At 45.2% G+C, this 21,235-nt stretch overlaps 1 protein-coding gene across 2 annotated transcripts in view; it reads right to left on the bottom strand.

Moving 5' to 3' along the window:
- TMCO1 (transmembrane and coiled-coil domains 1) overlaps positions 1–21,235 on the bottom strand; it is a 222,114-nt gene that overhangs the window by 46,627 nt on the left and 154,252 nt on the right. The window contains exon 6 of one of the 2 annotated variants that reach the window (XR_015308471.1): positions 9–798. Coding sequence is in view for 1 of the 2 variants with exons in the window: in XM_086956986.1 (XP_086813112.1) it covers positions 654–798 (145 nt within the window). In the remaining variant the exon portion in view is untranslated. The remainder of the gene's footprint in view (positions 1–8; positions 799–21,235) is intronic. The other variant, XM_086956986.1, reaches the window with a different exon arrangement.

Here is a 21,235-nt window from a genome sequence, read left to right as displayed (position 1 = left end):
ATCTGTACATCCAAGATCTTTTCTCATAGCTCTTGGAAGCAGTTTTTTCTAGTTCCGTACATATTCTTGAACACCTCTGTCCAAGCAACTCCTATTTTCTCCATATACAGCTGGAGTGGTTACTATTTCTTCTGTCTCTCAGATTTGCTGAAGGCACTGGCAACACACACTCACTAATGAAACCTCCAGTGACTACAGGTAAATGTGAAAGGTGGTGAGATAGATTTCACCACACTAGGGTTTCTGAGAAGTCACACGAGAACATCTGTGACATCCCACGAGGGCTGTGACAGGATAACTGCTCCTGTGATCCAATTGATCATCATACAGATAGAGAATGCAGTTCATTATTGTGAGAGAAATAGTCACTGAAAGGGCCTTTCAAGGTTTCATTTGTTTGTGAAGGATACTGCACAGCATGAGCACAAGGATTTTTATTGTCAAATACTTGGCTGTTACATAACAGGACCGACCTGTTCTGCATTCGTTTTCAACATCTCCCTTTACAGAATTCCAGTGAGAGATGCAACCTTCATGTAATGACCTCAGTTGAGACCCAATTCAGGCCATGCAGAGGCAGACAGCACAACCAGGAAACTGACACATACTCAACACTAAGTCTATGTCGCCACAATGGAGTAGCAGGGACTTACCTGCCGAATGGACATGGTGCAGAGGATGTAGAGGAAGATAAAGGAACAGTCCGTGTAGTCCTCTCCCAAAAGGTTCCTGTGCGACAGTCCCTGGATGTAGGAGAGTGGAACAAAGGGAAGCTTGGCTACTACCCGGCCGTCAAATCTGGAAACAAGGAGAAGAACAGCACATTAGCCAACTGGCTTCAATGGTTATTTTCACCTGTGAAAACCAGGGATAAGGAGTCTTTCAGGGTTGGAGTAGGAGTGAAGAAGGGTTTGGACTACCAGAAAAATGTATTCCCGTTTTGCGGTCACTAGAAAAAGCTACAGATACAGACAGGTGTTTTTAGAATTTTAAGAGCCGTAAGTCAGAGTTCCTTTATGAATATAGGCTGTAAAACAGCATAGAGGGCCCTGGAAAATAAGATTTTTATTAGTGCAAACAGAACACAGAGGGCTGAGACTTACATCCAAGGAAGAATGCAATATGGAGCCTGATGTATCTACATGGAAGGCTGTATCCAGTGTACAGGATATTCTAGTCCCACAGTTTTTATGGTAGTGACACTTGCATAACAGTCAACTGTCCATCGGAGCACCCTCAAGCGCAGAATAGGAGGAACCACTGCTAGTTTGTGTATGTTGCTTACTGGTGGTGTTAGGTGCAGAGAGTAGACAATATGTTCAGCTTTCATTTTACAATAAAGTAAATATAGGAGGGTGTGCTGAAGGACTTTATTTTTTTACTCAGTTGAGGATGGGGGGGGGGGGGGGGGGGGGGGGCTGTGCTTTGCCCATACACAGAGAACAATTGATAGACTAAATGCATTACAATGTCAAACATTCGCTCTCAGTTAAAGATCTGGGCCTAAATTAATCGTTTTGCTCACCATGCCATTCCAGTTTGGACCCAGCCATATGCAAATCAGTCTTGGCCCGGTTCCCTGTGGGAACAGTCTAGTGCCAGGCCAGGTCCTCACCAAATTGGAAACAAGCATTGTGGGACCGTTTTCGGGGTGTCACCCCTCATCAGCCAGGCTAGATTGACTCATGTGGCATGGTGAGCACCGAACCCACATCTGGGCATGCTCTTCCCACACAGGACGACAAAAGCAAAAATAGCAGATGGACAGAAGGCTGAACAATTCAAACATTCGCCCCCAGTTACAGATCAGGGTCTAACTAATGCTTTTTTTGTGTGTTCACCACACCACTCTGGTTTGGACCGAGCCATATGCAAATCAATCTTGACCGTACTCCCCATGGAAGAGTCCGGCCTGAACTTCCAGGCCAGGTCCTCCCTGGATCAGAAACAAGCACTCTGGAACCAGTTTCGGGGTATCACCCCTCATCAGCCAGGCTAGCTTGAACCCAGTGTCATAGTGAGCTGTTAAGCAAATTATACTGGCGAACTGCAGAATATTAATAAGATAAGGGGTAAGCTTCTGTTATGAAACCGTACTGGGTCTCCAAGTGATAACCAATTAGGCAAAAGCTATGTTTTGCCTAATCAATTTAAATTCTTTTGGTCTACTGAAAATTATAAAATCCAATATTGACAAGTCAAAATTGTATCTGTAGCTTTTTGAAGTCACAAACACATTCCTCTTCTGCATATGACAGTAAATGCACTGTTTCAATCTCAGACTGTACCCAAAGGTTGTTTTTAGGTGGTTTACACAAAATACAGTATTTATCCTCTCAAGATTGTGTTTATGCCTGTAGAGCGAAATGGTTTTCAGTTTGTCAAGTCTACAATTTATAGCCAGAAACCAATGCAAGGACACTGCTTTTCATGTTTCACAAGAGGCTAGGACACAGTGGGCAATCTGCAACATGAACAGAATATGAGGGCCTACAGACAGCGCGCAGAAGGGAAGTTTAAAGTCCTAAAATGAACATACGTCAAGTCCTCTACATATTTATTTTAAAATGTGCTGCTTGATAGAAACTCGGTACAAAAGGGGGTTGTGATGGACGGAGCATCTGAACCAATCAAACACTCACACCCAGTCAACAGATCTGGGTTTAATCCATCACCGTTCTTTAGCTCACTCTGCCACCCCAGTTTAGGCATGGCCATATGCAAAACAGTCTGACCTGGTGCCTCATGGGAACACTCCAGCCCGAACTGCCAAACCATGCCTTCCCTGGACCGGGTTCAAGCTTCCTAGGACCGGTTTCGGGCATTACAGCCGTCTTCAGCCAGGCTTGCTTGAATCCAGTGAGCAAGGGACTCACGCCTGAGCATACCCTGCCAACTTATGGCGCACAAAGTGGTACAAAAGGGGGTGGTGATGGACGGAGCATCTGAACCAATCAAATACTCACACCCAGTCAACAGATCTGGGTAAAATCCATCACCGTTCTTTAGCCCACTCTGCCACCCCAGTTCAGACATGGCCATATGCAAATCAGTCTGACCCTGTGCCTCATGGGAACAGTCCAGCTCCATTGACTGGGTGTGAGTGTTTGCCACTGGATTCAAGCAAGCCTGGCTAAAGACGGCTGGAATGCCAGAAACCTGTCCTAGGAAGCTTGAATCCGGTCCAGGGAAGGCATGGCTTGGCAGTTCGGGCTGGACTGTTCCCATGAGGCACAGGGGCAGACTGGTTTGCATATGGCCATGTCTGAACTGGGTGGCAGGGTGGGCTAAAGAACGGTGATGGATCAAACCCAGATCTCTTGACTGGGTGTGAGTGTTTGATTGGTTCAGATGCTCCGTCCATCACCACCCCCTTTTGTACCGCTTGATAGAAACTGGCTTATTTTGGTGGTCAAAGAACTGACAAGCATCAGTCTTCATCTATACAAATAAATACACAGCTCTTCCTCGACTAGTATGCAACTGTAATAGTAATAATATGAAGGCACGGCGACTGCACCGTGCATCCATAAAAAATGTGCTAATAGAAAGGTTGAAGGAAAGAAGTCTCACCCAGAAATAAAAATGCATGCCTATAAGTTGCTTAGGCAAGGAAAGACAACTGTAACATGCCTCGGACGGATTACTTCAATCAAGTTCACAAAAGCCCATGCTAAGGCAACAGCAAGCTCCAAAGAGCACACATATTGTTACAGCCGGCCACATATTGCGCATGCCATTCCAGAGGTCAAGAGTAAGTTTCAATCCATAGCCCCTTCAAGTTTGAATACAGTTTTAGAGCTCCAAAACGATGATGCAATACCAGTTAAGCAGATGTCTATGGTCACACCTTGCCAAAATTGGCTCTATAACCATCCACGAGGTTTAAACATTTTGGGGGCTGGAGGATACGTGTGGAGCACTACTCCCTTCGAAAAACGCTCCCACTTCCTACTTATCTTGGAGCAGACTTCTAGAGATTCAGGAAAACCAATATCCAATTGCTCGGAGAGGCTTTTCTAGCACACTACTACTCCAAGTCCTATATGGATGATCAAATCATCTTGGGGTGCAGCAATCCGGCTTTCGATTTATCAGGAGACAGAAAAAGCCCCGATCAACATTCAAACTTCAATTTTTAGATTTTGCCGACAGACTGCTTTAGCAGACGGTTGGCAAAATACCTATTGTGGACATTATCATTACTTAGTGTACTTTGGGTCAGCACATTGCGTAACATTGGTTTGTTTCTTTGTCAATCTCATTTGCTCGAACCTGCTATTTCATGTGCTTTAATACAGTGAGATAAACAACTGTGCAAACATGGAAAATATTGTAATGCAATCCGCTGAGTTTATCCATGATTAGTTTGGCTTCAAGCAGGGGCAAAACCGGTTACGGCTACCAGCACAGGAGAAGAAGCAGGCATACAGAACAAATGTCAGCAAGTTTTAGAGTTGCAAAAAGGGTAACTATCCATCCGGGTCAGGTGCCACTTTCTGGACAGAGCACTCTGGACCTGCACCTTACATAGAGAAGCCGTTCCTAGAACCCTCGGGACCAGAAGAGGCCCACATTGTGTACTCTTTCTGGTATTCTCCTTCAGGAGTAGTAGCTCTCTGGTGCATCCCATATCTCCCTGCTAAATTGCTATACGTCGCTTACCACAGACTGATCGTTCTATAGGAGGGGGTGTGGTAACCAACTCCAGATGCATCCTTTCTATTCCCTCACGTATATTAACTGTAAATGACAAATCTGTTTCAAGTACTGCCAAGGGTGTTTCCACCAGTTTCCACACTTTCAAGACCAACATAGTGGTGTTGGAGGCACTTCCTTATTTCAAATGGGGCAAGTGTATCACTTCCATCCAATCAGTGTCCAGCAAAGAAGCAGGAATAAGTTGGCCTGTAATGTTGATACATTAGAAGCCGGCAGGTATGTTTCTTGTCCACCGATATGTCCTTGGTAGACAGGATCATAGAATTATTGGAGAGGCTAGGGTTAAATGATCCAGTTGTATTACCTTCTCTGCTTCTCTGCTCTCCCTCTCTTATGCTGCCCACCCTGCTACTTGCCCTAGAAGGTCCTGGATAGGCAGTACTACGCCTCCTGTTGACACTCGCACACTGACGGTCGGTCTTCAGAAATTTAGGACCTGGCATTAGATCTCTTGGATGCTGCCCAGCATCTAAACATCTTGCTGGTAGATTATTCAAGCACTGGGCTGCAAGAGCTTGTCTTTTACCGGACTGAATACGCAATGAACAGACAAACTGACGGGGGCTGGAAATAGAGTTGATGAGCAGAGAGCCACGAGTGCGACTCTATTCAATCAGTAAGCAGGCAGGCGGTAAGCAGTCTCTCCGTCGGGGGTTCCCAGAGTACCCTGGGACAGAGAAGCCTTGATGAAAGTGTGACTATAGGCTTTCCCCCTCCCCACTCTGTCTGGATTGATGATGCCTAATTAAGGCTTCTAACATTTATCCAAGTAACGGCTGATTAGGTGCTTTATATTTCTTTGATATTTATCTAAAAGAGTTTGACCAGCATTCAGTGAACTTAAATATTAAAGGAGTGGAATTAGGGAGTAGACTTCTTTGGTCCAGAAGAAAAGGCTTGTGGTAGGGCTTTAAACTAGTTGACCAGAGAAACTCTGGGACATCATCCCATAGTTTGTTTTCCCCTTGTTTTTAATCATACTGTATGGAGGTAAAAATAAATAAAACCAATTCCTACTAGCCAGGTATTTTTAACTTTTCAAAAACAACCGCCCACTCCTATTATCTTCTCATCAGTATTTGTCCTAATACTATCAATGCTCCCACGTACTCTTAGGTCGTAGCAGGCCCCATTCCGCAGCGGAAATGGGAAGAACCGAATTATGAAGAATGCCACCAAAGGGTAACCATGGTGGGTGAGGGTTATTTCAAGAAATTTCTGGGCAAGGACGCATCCCTGTCTGATTTCTCGTATTAACCAGAGTTTTCCTGAGCATTCCAGTTTTCCCAAAGAGTTCGTATAATTGCGAGAGATGGCATATAATGTATACTAGAGCTCCCATATCTACTAAGGTCTGCCTCAGTTTTGCGAGATTCACTAAATCGAATGTGCTATTCAAAAATACAAATCAGATATGGACATGCCTCTGGAGTGCCAAGGTATATTTACTTATTATGTGCAAGTTAATGCTCTACTCTACTGTGCCAATATCCTTTCTAAAACCATATTGGGAGTCTGTCGAGATACAATTTTTCTGAGCCCAGGTTTCCAATCTGTTTAGTATTACCCGATTAATTATTTCTACAGAGGAATCTAGTAATAAGATTGGGCGATAACATCTGGCATCGCCCCTATCCCCTTTTTTAAAAATTGGTACGATAATACTATCACTCCAAGTCTTTGGAAAGTGGCAGTCTGCTGCTGCTATACAGACCTGGGTTAGAATCAGCGCCCATAATGGTATGCTAGATTTGAAACCACCAACTGGAGCCCCATATGTACCTGGGGCCTTTCCCGAAGCACTACATTGATGCATCAGACTGATCTAGGACTGGAAGGATAGCAACATTCTCTGGATTGAAAATCCCTCCACAATGGGAGATTATGGCTTATGAGGCTACTGAGCATACCGTTATACTTAAAAATTGGGGAATGAACAGTTTTCCAAAACCACTGACAATCCCTAGTAACCGCTGCATGTTCTAAATTTTCCCAAGGCTGTTCCTGGAGTCCCCTTTTCCTCCTGGACAACACTAACTTATAATTCCTTCTTAACTGGTTTATTTTCCCCCAATCTCTAGGAGTTTCCTGCAGTGCTTTCCGAAGGGTCTACTTCGCTCTAGAGCAGACAGTATCAAACCGCCCCTTAGGCTTTCTACTTCTTCCTGAATCCCTTAAGTTTTGATTTATCTACAATTGCTGATACGATGTTAATAAATTCCTTAACAGTTTTTCTTAGTTAATCTTACCATTCAGTGCAAATAATGATCGCTTCCCTGTTCCTTTTACCTAGTGTTTCTATTAATTTCTCCTCAGTTGTGCATTGTCATCTTAGACCAATACCTTTCTGCCTATTGTTTCGATAGATCGTTCTAAACCTGCATTCATAGAGTTTGTTTTCCCCTTGTTTTTAATCATACCCGATAGAGGTACAAATAAATAAAAACAATTCCTACTAGCCAGGTATTTTTAACTTTTCAAAAACAACCCCCCTCTCCTATTATCTTCTCATCAGGATTTGTCCAAATACCATCAGTGCTCCCACGTACTCGTAGGTCGTAGTACGCCCCATTCCGCAGCGGAAATGGGTAGAACCCAATGATGAAGAATGCCACCAAGTGGTAACCATGGTGGGTGAGGGTTATTTAAATACATTTCTGGGCAAGGACGCATCCTTGCCGGATACCCCGCATTACCCGGAATTTGTCCACACATTCCCCATTTTCCCAAAGCGTACACTGGCTGTTAGATGTGTACAATTGCGAGAGGTGGCATATAAGGTCTACTGGAGCTCCCATATCTACTAAGGTGTGCCTCAGTTTTGCGTGATTCACTAAATCAAATTTTATTACATATAATGTTAAGTCTACGCTTAACAATAGGGTCTGGCTTTTATGTATGTGAGGAAATTCAACAAAAAAAGAAGCACTGACAAATGAAATAAATAAAGTCCTGCTGATTAGTAACAAATCTAAAGCAATAAAGGTTTGATGCCTAGGCCTAAAAAGTATAATGCTATACCCGGAGAATGCTCCACGAGGAAGCTGGGTCATATTGAACAGACAGAACATCATAAGATTGCCATCTCAACTCCCTTGTTTGGAAAAAACTGGCAAAGGACATTCAGTACGTGGCCTTTCAGGTACAGGGGAGATAAACATACAGAGATTGGCTTTAAGGAGAAGAGCCTTACCCAAAGCTTCACAGAGAATAAGAGGCAATTGTCTATGTGGTGAATTAATATGCCCTACAATATGCCTGACAGATACCCTACAATACTTAATCCTCCCTGCAGTCATCCTATATCAGACCTTTAGGGATGAAGTTCCAAGTGTCAAAACTTGATTGGCATTGAGGAATGATTTTGGGGCATAGGAAGACGCTTCCAAAGTATGCACAGACCCAAACATGTAAGAGAACACAAATTGGTTTTAAACAGTTATGGTAAAAAAAAAAAACTAAAAAAAAAAACTCAGCCTTGACGTGGCCCACTAAAAAGTAGGAAGAATATACAGCTCACAGCAAATGGAGGCAGAAACACCTCGCCCTCCAAATTGGAAATGGTTGGCGGGGTGTTAAAACCATAGTCCTAATTCCAGTAAAACACTTGCAATAGGATAAAAGTTTCATGAGATTAAAATATGTTTTTGGAACGTGAGGGGAATCTCAGATCATGAGTACAAATTAAGGAAGTTGGTTGAACTAAATTTGAAAGACATTGGTCAGCGGAAAGCTGGCTTATGGATCACAACCCGTTGCCGGATATTACGGATTCTGCAGCACCCACCCTCCCATCACATGGTGGTGAACCCCCAAGTGGTGGGATTTCGAATCAAGTAAAAGGTGACCTAGCAGTCAATGCCTCCAGAATTTGGGCCAGAATCGGAGATGCTATCATTGTAAAAATTGAACCAGTGAAAAGTCAAACCAACAATGTGACCTGAACATTACGTATTGGAAATATCTATCTCCATCATCATTCAACAATACAGAGGCACAAGTCTGAAGGATTTTTAAAATTAAAAAAAAAACATTTTATTGAATGAAGGAAAACAACAGTACATTATGAAGCATCCCACTATACATTGCATATCTGGGCGACGCACGCCCCCACCCATAAGCATAACACAACCGGGATACTCCCCCCCATAATAGCCGTTGGGACGTTCTAAGCTGTACGTGCACATTATTCTTTCTAAGAATACTGTGTCTTTGGTCCATAAAGTCATCATTTCCATGGCACAGAGAATGAATGAAATACATATCAAACCAAACCCCTTCCCCCTGCCCCCAACCCCGTGGTTCTATGACCCCTGCAGTATATAGTATTGTGCAGCATTGAGCTCAGCGGCTCCCTTTCAGCGTTCATTGCATAGTTAGTCATCACCCTCTGTCAATGCTACAGCTATCGAGCGCTGCCCATCCTATATGCTCTTTATTAAGACAAACTTCCATCACATAGGGCTCCTAAACGATAGAACTCTGTATATGCAGGGCTCTGTAACCCAGAAACCACTGCCACAGCCCTTAACGAGCATAGAAGGGCGCATCACCAACAGGGATACATTCAGGGCACCAGGGAGCTGAATCAATAGAGCCGTTCAAAAAAAACAATACCCCCCCCCCCCCATCTTGCGCAACATTCCATTGGGTTCAGGTCACAAAACAATTCAGGGTCATAGGACAAGAGTAACAAATAAGTACATAGACAGATCCATATAACTGCATTCACCCCAAGATCCCGCCTACCCCCGGCCCTCCCCTCCCACCCATGCCAACCCCCTACCAGTAGGTCACTACGGTCAACCCCCAGGGAGATCTGTAGGCGCAGCCGGGGCATCTAACCACAATCCCCTATAATCAGCCCACCTCTTCCATATTTTATAATGTTTGCGTGGGCATCCACAGGCCTGAAAGGTGGATTGCTCCAGCCCCATATTAAAGTCAAGGCCATTTTTCCAGGCCAATAGTGGTGGAGCCTGGACATCCTTCCATTTCCTCGCAATATCTCGCTTCGCCAAGGTGAGCCCTAGGAGTAACAGAGGTGTAGCTTGTAGGCATTGCCCCAGACTCCCTCCATGACATCTAGAAGGGCGAGCTGGGGCGTACGCGGGAGTTCCCACCCAATCTGAAGGAATTTTGGTTGATGTTTAAAAGGCCAATGGTCAGAATATCCAAAGGAACACGTGGTGCTTGGAGGGGACTTTAATTCAAACCTACTTTGGAACAGTAACCATGAGGAGTGGAAAGATAGGGAGAATGCATACTGATCCATTACGTAAGTGATTTCTCCCCCACCTTCAAATGGTCAGAAACAGGAGAAATTTGGTGAACAATTAGTTAACTCCCTAGAGGTATTAGGAATGCGTGGACGGAATGGTAAATACCCATAGGCCAGCAGCATATACACACATTTCTCTTTTAAGTTTAGCTACCCTGGACTACCTATGGTCATCAATAGAGCATTTCCCAAAAAATATTATGATTTTTAGGCAATTCTAAAACTCTCCAGTGACTATGCTGCAATCTCATGTAGAATCGCCATGTCTGTGAAAAGGTCCTACAAAATAAAGCTCACTGGCCAACAAGAAGATACTGCCCTGATAAAATAAATACATTGAAGGATGGAACAGACTCAAATAAAATGAAACCATGGTCTATTAATATGGGCTAAAGAATATAAGAGGGAAAATGAAGTGATGAAAAGTTGGTTTAAGTTGGCAGTATTACTACAAAATAATTTTGCAGAGGACCCTAGAGAAGGATTATACTCGGAATATCATAGATCAGAGCGCACTGCAGGATAGAAAGCAAGGAGGTTAAGAAAATAACTAAATAAAGCCCTTCACTGACTCAGGAACAAAAATTCAGATGTGAAGAGTATGAGAGAAAAAGTAAAAATCCTGAGGCAAGCATACAGGAAACAGAAAAGGGATGATAAAAGTAATGTCAAATAACCGAATTAGGCTAAACCTCAAGCAGCACTTAAGCGAAAGTACTCAAGGACATTCTAGGGTTTAGTAAAGGAGCTTGGTCAAACCAAAAATCCTAGGGGCTGTAACATCTCCCTGTAGCAACGGTCCATCCATATGACGCAGCTTTATCTCACGAAACCAGGGTCGATTCAGTCAGCACCAGTAAGTGGGAAGTCTAACAAGTATGGGGAACTGGCGGCTGAACACTAGACAATCTGTTGAGGCTCTCACTGGACAACAAAATGAGACCCAAATATCCTGCTGTGCAAACGTGAAGGACCCATTAGCAGGATTGATGGCAGTAAGTAAAATACAGACGCAAACCAGTTACAATGTTTGGCCGTGCAAACTACAGGTGAGTAAGGTACTAAGGAAAATGAGGCAGCAGGCGCGAAAGGGCAACATTTCCTACCTGTGGCCTTTTTAAAGTTGGATTTAAGCCTCTGGACGCCTTTTTTAAATTCACTTTTCTCAGAATGGTACTCCTCAGGTATAGTAGCAAATAGCTGGAAGGGGTAGATTTTGTCTCCTATACATCCTATACATGAGAAGGAAAGTAGATTGCTGCTCACAAATTACACAATGATAGTGTTGCTGGATGCGGAAGGAAAGTGCTATACAAGATTACTGAATGACGATTTGAAAACCTGGGCTAAAGAAAAAAAATTGATCCCATGGTTTCAGACTGGTTTTCAGAGGCACTGCAACTTTGAGGATAATCTTCCGACCCTTACCTGCCTAATTGAAGTTGCTTGCGCCCCAAGGGTCGACCTCTTAATGCTGCTTTTATTGAGGTTACCAATTGAAGGACTGGGTTCTTTGGACCCAGCGGTGCCAGGGCACAACACCTGAAACCTTCGTGGGTAACCTGCTCCGGCGTACAAGTCACAGAGACACGGGACACTTCCTTCGGCGTCAAAGAGTCAAGGTTTATTTACTGCAGGGAACACAGAAGTCACAGGAAGTACATCGAGTGTAGTTCGGGGAGACTGCTTCAAATTGTATTTGTGGATCGCTCCTTTTATACAGTTTCTACCCATAGGATAACATGATACACAATAGTTTACAACCTGGTTCCCACAAGTCGCTCTCAGAGGGGTCGCTTAGATCACTTTGAAACACACAAGATCCGGAACATAAGTGCGGAAACATTTGGCGGTTCCCAACTGTAAAAACCCATCTTCCCACCATTAGCAAATTCCAATCAGCAGTAAAGTAGATCAAAACAGGAACGAGGACAGGTGCAGAGGAAGACGGAGACAGTGGGGAGATCGGAAAGGGTGTAAAAGGGGAGTGTCGAGAAGCACGAGATACAGGCATCAAAGGGACGTGCCTAATGAGATGCACAACTGAGACAATAAGCCCGTGCGGCAAGATGAGCCTCGAGCGGCGCCATCTGCCTTACAGTAGCATCCCCCTCGTCATAAAGACACTTTCAAAGAACATGTGTCTTCCGCAAATATCTTGGGAGTCCCAGGGTCGCGAAGCGGACAGCGTCCGTTCGCTGGCTACTTGAGGGCAAGAGACAAAATGGATGCCGTATCTAAGATGGAACCCGTGGGTACAGATGACAAACCCACATAACAAACGAACGGTTTAAGTTAGCACAGCGAAACTGCGCACACTTGCTAAACTCGTCATTTGCGGTTCATAGATACTAGACTCGACCATATTCGTGTGAGTCGAAAACACCACTTACAATTGTCACGGAACCTCAGACGCTCCTTTTGCCCTCATGTAGGCAAGCACTAGTCGGAATCATACTCGATATTCATCAGACCATCAAGATGTCGTTGTAGCATAGCTCTGTCCAACCGAGTCCCCTTGGTAACAGATGGTTGTCTCATACACGTTGTAGCACAGAGGCCACATAAGGCAGGACCACACTGCACACAAAGGCAACACGTGAACAGGAACACTACCACAACCCCGATGATCGTCAGAATCTTCCAACCCCAAGTCGACACCAGGCCCCAAAACCAACCAAGTAGCGTCCAATCCCCTACATCCACGTGTATGGATTCGGAGATCTTGTGCAACTTCGAGATGGCTTGATAGACAGTAGGAGCATTATCTGGAATGAAAATGCAACAGCTCGAATGGATCACTTTACATACCCCACCGCGATCTGCTAAGACAACATCTAAAACCATACGGTTTTGTAATGTCATAAGTCTCTCCGCCTGAAGTTCTGTGGTGATATTACCAAGGGCACTGGCAGTAATGTTAGCTGTCGATTCTACCACTCGAGTCAAATGTCTCAGGTTCCTACTATTAACCATAGGTCCCCAAAACGGGAGGAAACCCTTGAAAAAGTCTCCTGCCTCTTGACCGGCAGTATCCTCTTCACTAATTACGCCTCGTACAACTCTAGTCTTGTGGTAATCGGCATCTACAGTAAACGTCGGAGGCAACAGATTTGCAACAAAACATGAGCCCATGAAGTCTGCGGGCAACCATGTGTATGCACGATCATGACAGATGAAGTACGTACCCTTGGCAGCCAGAAGCACAGGGATCGGGGACATTGACAGAACGTAACTTTCAGTGCAAGCACTTACTCCAAGTGAGGCTTGCGAGCCACGACCCACAAGACAAAGATTACCAGTGTGGGGTACGACCCATATTGGAGACGAGCTTTTAAGCTGCTTTTCATTAGTGAACGTACTATATTCCCCTCTATTCGGTGCCCTATAGGCTTGTACCTCTGCCTTAGGGATGAGAAAAGCATCATAGATCTCATCTTCCAAATCCTGTATTATCATCGATACCACCCACTGCCATGAGGTAGGACCCGGTTTGGGGGAACGTTCTGGAGAGGGGTGGAAACCTAGTGCGCTTCGAAGCATTGTTTGGTATGCTCGAGCTGACCCTTGGGAACTATACGGTAACACCAGATATGGAATTCCCTTACCCGTAGTATGTGGCATCAACCCACACACCCAACAATTAGTAGTGTTAACCACTAACTGATGCTGATGGAGGAGCTGGATAAAGGAATTGTTGCGGAATTCTACACGTCTAGCCTGTTCGTGTTCTGGTAACATATGAAAGGAATGAGGAGAAGCAGTAGAAGTAATGTTAGGGTAAGGAGTAGGAGTAGGGGTAGGAAGTAAGAAGTAAGATATAGTGTAATACACCCCACCCGCCAAAAATGCAGAAGCAGTTAAAAACAGTACAAACAATTGGAATACAAAACATTTCGTACGACTAAGTTTCTGCAGTTTGACTCTATACGCCTGAGCTCCTTCCAAATCATTCAGCTTAAAAAATGCCATTTCCCTATGACCGTCCGCAACGTTTCTTGACGCACTTCGTTCTGTGCAGCAATAGTCAATTCCCAGGAGTTCCTAGGAACCGACGGCCTTTAACCTAGCGTCAAGACCTACTGTCCAGAAGGAAGTACGCGCGCGGCCCTACGGCCCTCAATACACAATATGTATTTTATTTAGCACAAATAATTCAGCTGTGGAAGGAAAAAGATACAAGAAAAAAATCTTGATATATGTACAAAACAATTTTCAGTGATACGAATTGTTCACAGTTGATCAGGGGAAACGAAGATATTGCAGTTATCAATTTCAGCAAAGCAAGGAAAAATTTATTTGTCCTTAGTATGAGAACGCAAAGAATATCGATGTTTCCCAGGACGTGTCTGCTCGTCAAACAAAGGATCTGTCGAAGAGACAGCGTCCTGTTGATCAGTTCGTTGGTCTGGTCTTGAGTCTCTTGCTGACAATGTTCCAACAATGGCTTTCTGCTGCGCTGAGTGTTCACCAACAAGTTGTGCGTCACTGAAAGGTACAAACGCCGGCAATGTCGCTGCTTCTGTTGACGCAATGCCTTTCCTCACCCACGGGTCTGCCGGCAAAGGAATAGGGACTCGCTTACAATGGGTAGCATGTACCCAGTTCTTCCGTCCCTCAAGACGAACGGCAGTCCTCGTGGCCAAAAGCACCTGGTGAGGTCCAACAAAGCGGGGGTCCAGATTCTTCTTGCGCGAAAAATTTCGGGTGACAACCCAATCACCAGGCTGGAGCTGGTGGCCTGGACCCTCCGTCTGCGTCGGCAAGGCGTCGTAAACCTGTTGATGAATTAACCTCAGTTTAGCAGTCAAGTCATGTAAGTAGTCAATCAACATCGGGTACTCAAGATCAACAAACATACCTGGCCTAGGAACCCCCCACACATTCGCAGGACGGCCGAACACTATTTCATAGGGACTAAGCCCTATTCGGGAGTGTACAGTCGCCCTAGTTGACAGTAATGCTAGAGGCAAAGCGTCAGGCCACGAAAGTCCAGTCGTAGCCTGGATCTTCGCTAATTTTAGTTTAAGGGTGCCATTGTACCCTTCAACCAATCCAGCTGACTGGGGATGATTGGCGCTGTGGAATTTTTGACTAATTCCAAGGCCCTTACACACACTCTTCATCACACTTCCAACAAACTCACTTCCGTTATCTGACCACACGACTCTAGGCATTCCATACCGAGGAAAGTATTCCTTCAGTAGGATTTTCGCAGTAGACAAAGCAGTATTATCTTTGAGGGGATAGGCCTCGATCCATCGGGAGAATGCGCAAACCACAACCAAAACGTATTTCAGGTTATTGCATCGCTCCATATGGATGAAGTCCAATTGGATCACCTCAAAGGGATACGAAGGAGGAGCAAAACTGCCAGGGGGAGTTGGGGTTCCTTTGCCAGGATTGTACATTATACACACCATACAATTCTTCACCAAACGTTCAGCACACTTAGTAATTCCATCATTCTTCCACACATCAGCCAACAACTTGCAAATACCTTTCGCGCTAATATGTGCTAACCCATGTGCCATTTGCACAACGGCCAGTACATACGCATCAGGCAACATCCATCTTTTCTGATCTGACAAATCAATCCAGCAACCATTCACATCCAACCTTCCCGTACTTTCTTTCCACTTCATCTTTTCAGTGTCGGTGGCCTCATTCTGAATTGCTTTCACACTCTCTATAGTATTCTCACACATACTTGATTCTGTAGGCCACCTAACCGAATTCGTCACATACATTCGAGTGCTAAGGTTCCGGGCAGTCTCCTTAGCAATCTCATCTGCAAACGCATTACCATGACCAACATCATCCGTCACCTTACGATGCGCACTACATTTAACAATTGCAACTTGAGCAGGCAAAGTCAATGCATCCAAAAGATCGTTCACAAGCTGGCCATGCTGTATTTTCGTGCCATGTGACGTCAAGAAACCACGTTCTCGCCACAATCGTCCGAAACTATGCGCTACACCGAAAGCATACTGACTATCGGTGTACACATTCACACGTTTACCTTTTGCTAATACACATGCTCTAGTAAGAGCGATCAGCTCTGCAGCTTGGGCAGAATTCTGATTCAATCTCGCAGTCTCAACAACAGTATTCAATGTCACCACAGCATAAGCAGTAGTCACATCACCATTCGACAATTTAAAACATGACCCATCCACATACAGGATGCCATCCGGGTCTTCCAATGGGGTGTTTTTAAGGTCCACACGACCTTTTGTTTCCTCCTCTGTCCGCAAGTAACAGTCATGTTCTGTTACTGCATCTGACTCTGCACTAATTGGTAACAAAGTTGCCGGATTTAGGACATTACAACGTTTTATCTGAATGTGGCTTGCCAAGAGCGTCAATTCGTACCCAGATAACCTCGCACTCGTCAAGTGCTGAGTTTTCGTACGGTTCAAAAGAGTATCGACTGCATGCGGAACCATCACCGTAAGCATATTATCCATGACCAATCCTGCTGATTGTCGGATGGAGACCGCAGCTGCCGCAGTTGCTCTCAAACAACTCGGCAATGCTCTAGCTACTGGGTCTAAGGTCGAGGAAAAATATGCACATGGACGTTGCTTACCACCAAAAGGTTGCGTTAAGACGCTTAAAGCACAACCTTCCCTCTCGTGAACATATAACGTGAACGGTTTACTGTAATCAGGGGTACCTAACACAGGAGCCGAACACAATGAATCACGTAATTCAGAAAAACTTTTCTGACATTCTTCCGTCCATGGTAAAGGAGTCGAAACATCCTTGCACGTAAGAGCCACCAATGGTTTCGCTAGCAATGAAAAATTAGGAATCCACTGCCTGCAGTACGATGTGATACCTAGAAAGGCACGCACATCTCTTTGGGTTTGTGGCACAGCCATGCGCGCAATCGCTGCAATTCTCTCTGGGGTCAATCTCCTTCCCTCCTTTGACAATAAGTGACCTAGATAGGTTACTTCTTGACAACAATATTGGAGTTTAGAAGGTGACACCTTGTGATTTAACTCACAGAGATGTTGCAGCAACGACACTGTAGCAATTTTGCAAATGTCCTGAGTATCAGCAGCCACCAATAAGTCGTCGACGTATTGGATTAAAGCCGCACCAACCGGCAACCTAAACGCATCTAGTTGACCCTTCAAAGCTTGACTGTAAATCGATGGACTTTCACAGTAGCCCTGAGGAGCGCGTTTGAACCGGAAGCTACGTCCACCAAGAGAGAAACCGAAAAGGTCCCTGCTCTCTTCGGCAATCGGGATGCTGAAAAACGCATTTTTCAAATCAATCACCGAAAACCATGAAGCTGTAGCTGGAATCAGAGTCAGCAGCGCCGTAATGTCAGGCACAACAGGGAATTGAGGAACCACAATTTTATTCACCTCCCGTAAATCAATAACAAAACGATAAACAGGCGGTTTGGTAGGATCAGTACGTTTAAGAATGGGCAGTACAGGACTATTGCACACGTTTCCCCGAGTTTCTTCAATGACATCTTTCTCGATCAAATCATAGATGATCGCTAACAAAGCTCGTTCGCCATCCAGGGAGATACGATATTGGGGAATACGTGGCAATCGCACATTCGATTTCAACTGAACAACATAAGGGGAGATATCAAGTAGGCCCACGTCGTTTGGACCCGTCGCCCACAAAGATGCAGGAAGAGAATCCAATTCCGGTGGAAGCTTATCGAGGGACAAATACATGGGAGAGACTACTTTCTCTCCGAACGTAAGCTTTATACCCGCAGGAGAACAATACAAAGTCGCATACAAGCGTTTAAGCAAATCCAGACCCAAAAGATTTTCACCACAACCAGTGGTTAAAATCAACGGAGCTTCGAGCTTACGAGTCCCAATTTTAAGGGGCAAAGGGCGCGAAACTGGATTGCTAACGGGGGCGCCAGAGAATCCAACAGATACATTTGTTAAGCCAGACAAAGGTGCGCCAGGGAGTTTCGAATGCATGATAGAACTTTTCGCTGCACCAGTGTCCAACAGAAAAGGCTCAACGACGCCCGATGTAGCAACTGCGACGTAAGGCCCTCTCTGATCAACCGGAACTGATACCACTCCCTCTCCTTGTCTTTGGCTGTCCTAGTAATTACTATCGTCAGTTCCCTGATCGACGTAATAATCGTCTACATTGTACTGCGCAGATCGTCCTTGCGATGATCCACGTTGGTCGAAACAATTATTAGAATTTGACGAGTTATCAGAACAGTCGTTCTGAGCACCACGACCTCTACCACGTGATGCGTGCTGTGCACCACCACGACCTCCTCTAGACGAATTACCACCACTACGGTCATTTAAAGCAGGACAATTGAATTTAATGTGTCCCTCCTGTCTACAATAAGCACATTGGTTGTACCCCAACGAAGATCTCTGAAAAGATGAATCATTACGCGGCTGCGATCGATTCGATTGCGACTGCGATCTATTCTGCTGAGGCGCATTCTGATTAGAACGCGGCGGATATGCTTGTTGTAACAACACTTTAGTTTTCAGCTCTTTCGTCTTTTTATCGGCACGGTCATTTTCCTCTTTTTCTCTATTTTCGTAATATTGTGCCGTAGCCAGAATCTGAGCTGAGGTAGAAACGGCCCACGCACTTTCTGAATTCTTCAATTTATTGCACAAGTCGGGCAATAAGTTCGATACAAATTTATCCACAAACAACCTCTGTCCACCCTCAGTACCCATATCCTGCCCACTATGATCGACGAATGTTTCCTCGAACCTCGTAAAGAAGTCTGAAACACTCTCATCTTTCTTCTGCTTACAGGCTGACAACTTGTCCCAATTTACCCTCATAGCCGGCATAAGCGTTTTCATTAACGTAATGATTCGCTGGGGAAGAAGTTCAATCAACTGATCGGGTTTAGTAGCAGCCACTTGTCCAGCGTCTGCCGCTGTAATGGCAGCCCAATCACCACCTAATTCATTCGCGTGATCTTGGTGACGAATCTTGGCCCATACCGGTTGCGGTACGACATTGCCAAACAACATGTCGATATCGGCCAAATTCATTATCGTAGCGTCTACGAGCTGCGATAATTCTTTGTAATACCCCGCAGGATTTTTGCGAGGATCAGGCAAAGTTTGTTTCACCTGAAGCACTTCCGATCGTTTCCAAGGGAGGTGTATCCACACTCTCTGGAAATGTGCTGGTATTGGAGCATTAGCATTAGTATTATCAGCGGGTACCCAAACTGGCGGAACTTCTCGCATAGGATATTGGCCAGACCCATCTCGTTGTTCAATGTCCTCAACGAACAATGCATGAGGAATAGGAGCAGGACGAAGAGATAGCAACCGTTCAATAGCACGTCGGACATTAGTATCGACTATCAGTCCAGTTGCGAACTGAAGCCGAAGATTAGACAGGGCGGTCAGCACCTCGTCAGGCGCAACAGCCGCTATCTGATCATGTAAGAACTTGCACATTTCATCAAACACATATCTCTGAGTAGGTATGTTGAATTGATCAAACGTTTCGAGGACAACACGAGGTGGATTTCTAACAGGGTTTATCATCCAACCCATCGCCATATTGTATAGCGCAACACGTTCTCTATTACCAGGAAGCTGGCTACGTCTCTGTGGACCATCAGAACCAGCAGACCCAAAAACAGGTCCGAGCGACTGAAAGAAGTTTGTCGCAAGGGGAGAATCACGATTACGAGTAGAGGGAGAAGAGTAAGACACAGGACTAACAAGAGAAGGAGTAGAGACGTTAGCAGCAACAGGGGTTAACAACACAGGAGCAGTAGCGTGAGCAGTAGCGGGAACAGGAGTATGTGGAAGCGGAGGAGCAGTAGGAATAGACACAGGCACAGGAGCAGGAACAGTCGGAAGAGCGGGTGCAGGTTGAGGAATAGGCGGAGGAATAACAAGTGGGAGAGCAGGTACGGCAGGGACCACAGGAACTGCGGTACCCTGTACGTACGGAGGTGGCGACTTCATAAGATAGGACATTAAAGAATCCTCAACTGCCTCTTCCTTCTTATCCGACTCCGTAGACAAAACAGGATAGCATTTGTCTATGGACATACGCTGTAATCTCTCAAACACTTCCTTATCCTTATCCTCCTTATCACGCTGAAACTGCTCAGCTTTCTTTACTATAGTAGCAACAGTATCTCGCTGACTACGTTTATTTTGTCTGATCTCTTTCTGTCGGGCTTCTTTGCGCCAGAACCGAAAGGCATCAAACATGGCCGGCCTAGATTTACGTTCGAACAACTTTATTTCCAAATTATCTAAGATCGACGCTTCGAAGCTACCGTGAGGTGGCCAACGAAGATCGCCGTCTTTCTTTGTATATTTGATCCAATAATCGTTAAAAGCAATCGGGCCTAGCCCATGTTTGCTATATAGGTCATAAGTAGGAGTTCCAACCGGAGGTATCGGACACGAGTCCTCCAGCAGGGAATCCGCACCACAAGGTCTAAAGCAACTGAACAAAGTACTGCGACCAGGCATCTTGCACACTAGCCGAGTTTCACAAACTTCAAGGGTTACGGGATTTACCAAGTCCCAGCAAGAACAAAACCCTCGGTCTTTGGCGGCTGCAGTCGTCAAACAAATACAACAACAACAAAGTACGCTAGCAAAGTGTCACCGACAAAAACACTCACACAGCGTGTACAACAAAGACACCCGCTAAAGTGTCTACAACAAAAACACTCGCTAAAGTGTTTACAACAAAGAACTCTGGGAGCGACCCACAAATACTTAACTCAAAGATCAATGGCGTCCTCAGGAAGGCCCGTCCATCGTCTCGCTATACCAAGGTCTACGCCAGGCGCCAAAACAGGTCTACAGTCAGGGTAGCAGTCCGTCGCAGCCGTTAGGAGGCGGGAATCTTCGCGGGAAAAGTCTTCGGGCCACTTATTTCGACAACAGGATCGATGAAGCGGGGTGCACCTTCCCTCGGAGATTTCACACGAAGTTCCTCACGATCGTCAGGCTTGGACCGGTACCACTGATGCAGCCCCACGTTGGGCGCCAACTGAAGGACTGGGTTCTTTGGACCCAGCGGTGCCAGGGCACAACACCTGAAACCTTCGTGGGTAACCTGCTCCGGCGTACAAGTCACAGAGACACGGGACACTTCCTTCGGCGTCAAAGAGTCAAGGTTTATTTACTGCAGGGAACACAGAAGTCACAGGAAGTACATCGAGTGTAGTTCGGGGAGACTGCTTCAAATTGTATTTGT

This window comes from Lissotriton vulgaris, chromosome 1_1, assembly GCF_964263255.1.
Source record: "Lissotriton vulgaris chromosome 1_1, aLisVul1.2, whole genome shotgun sequence".
NCBI lineage: Eukaryota > Metazoa > Chordata > Amphibia > Caudata > Salamandridae > Lissotriton > Lissotriton vulgaris.
Note: the sequence above shows the minus strand (reverse complement) of the source record. Positions and strands in the feature narration are given on the sequence as shown.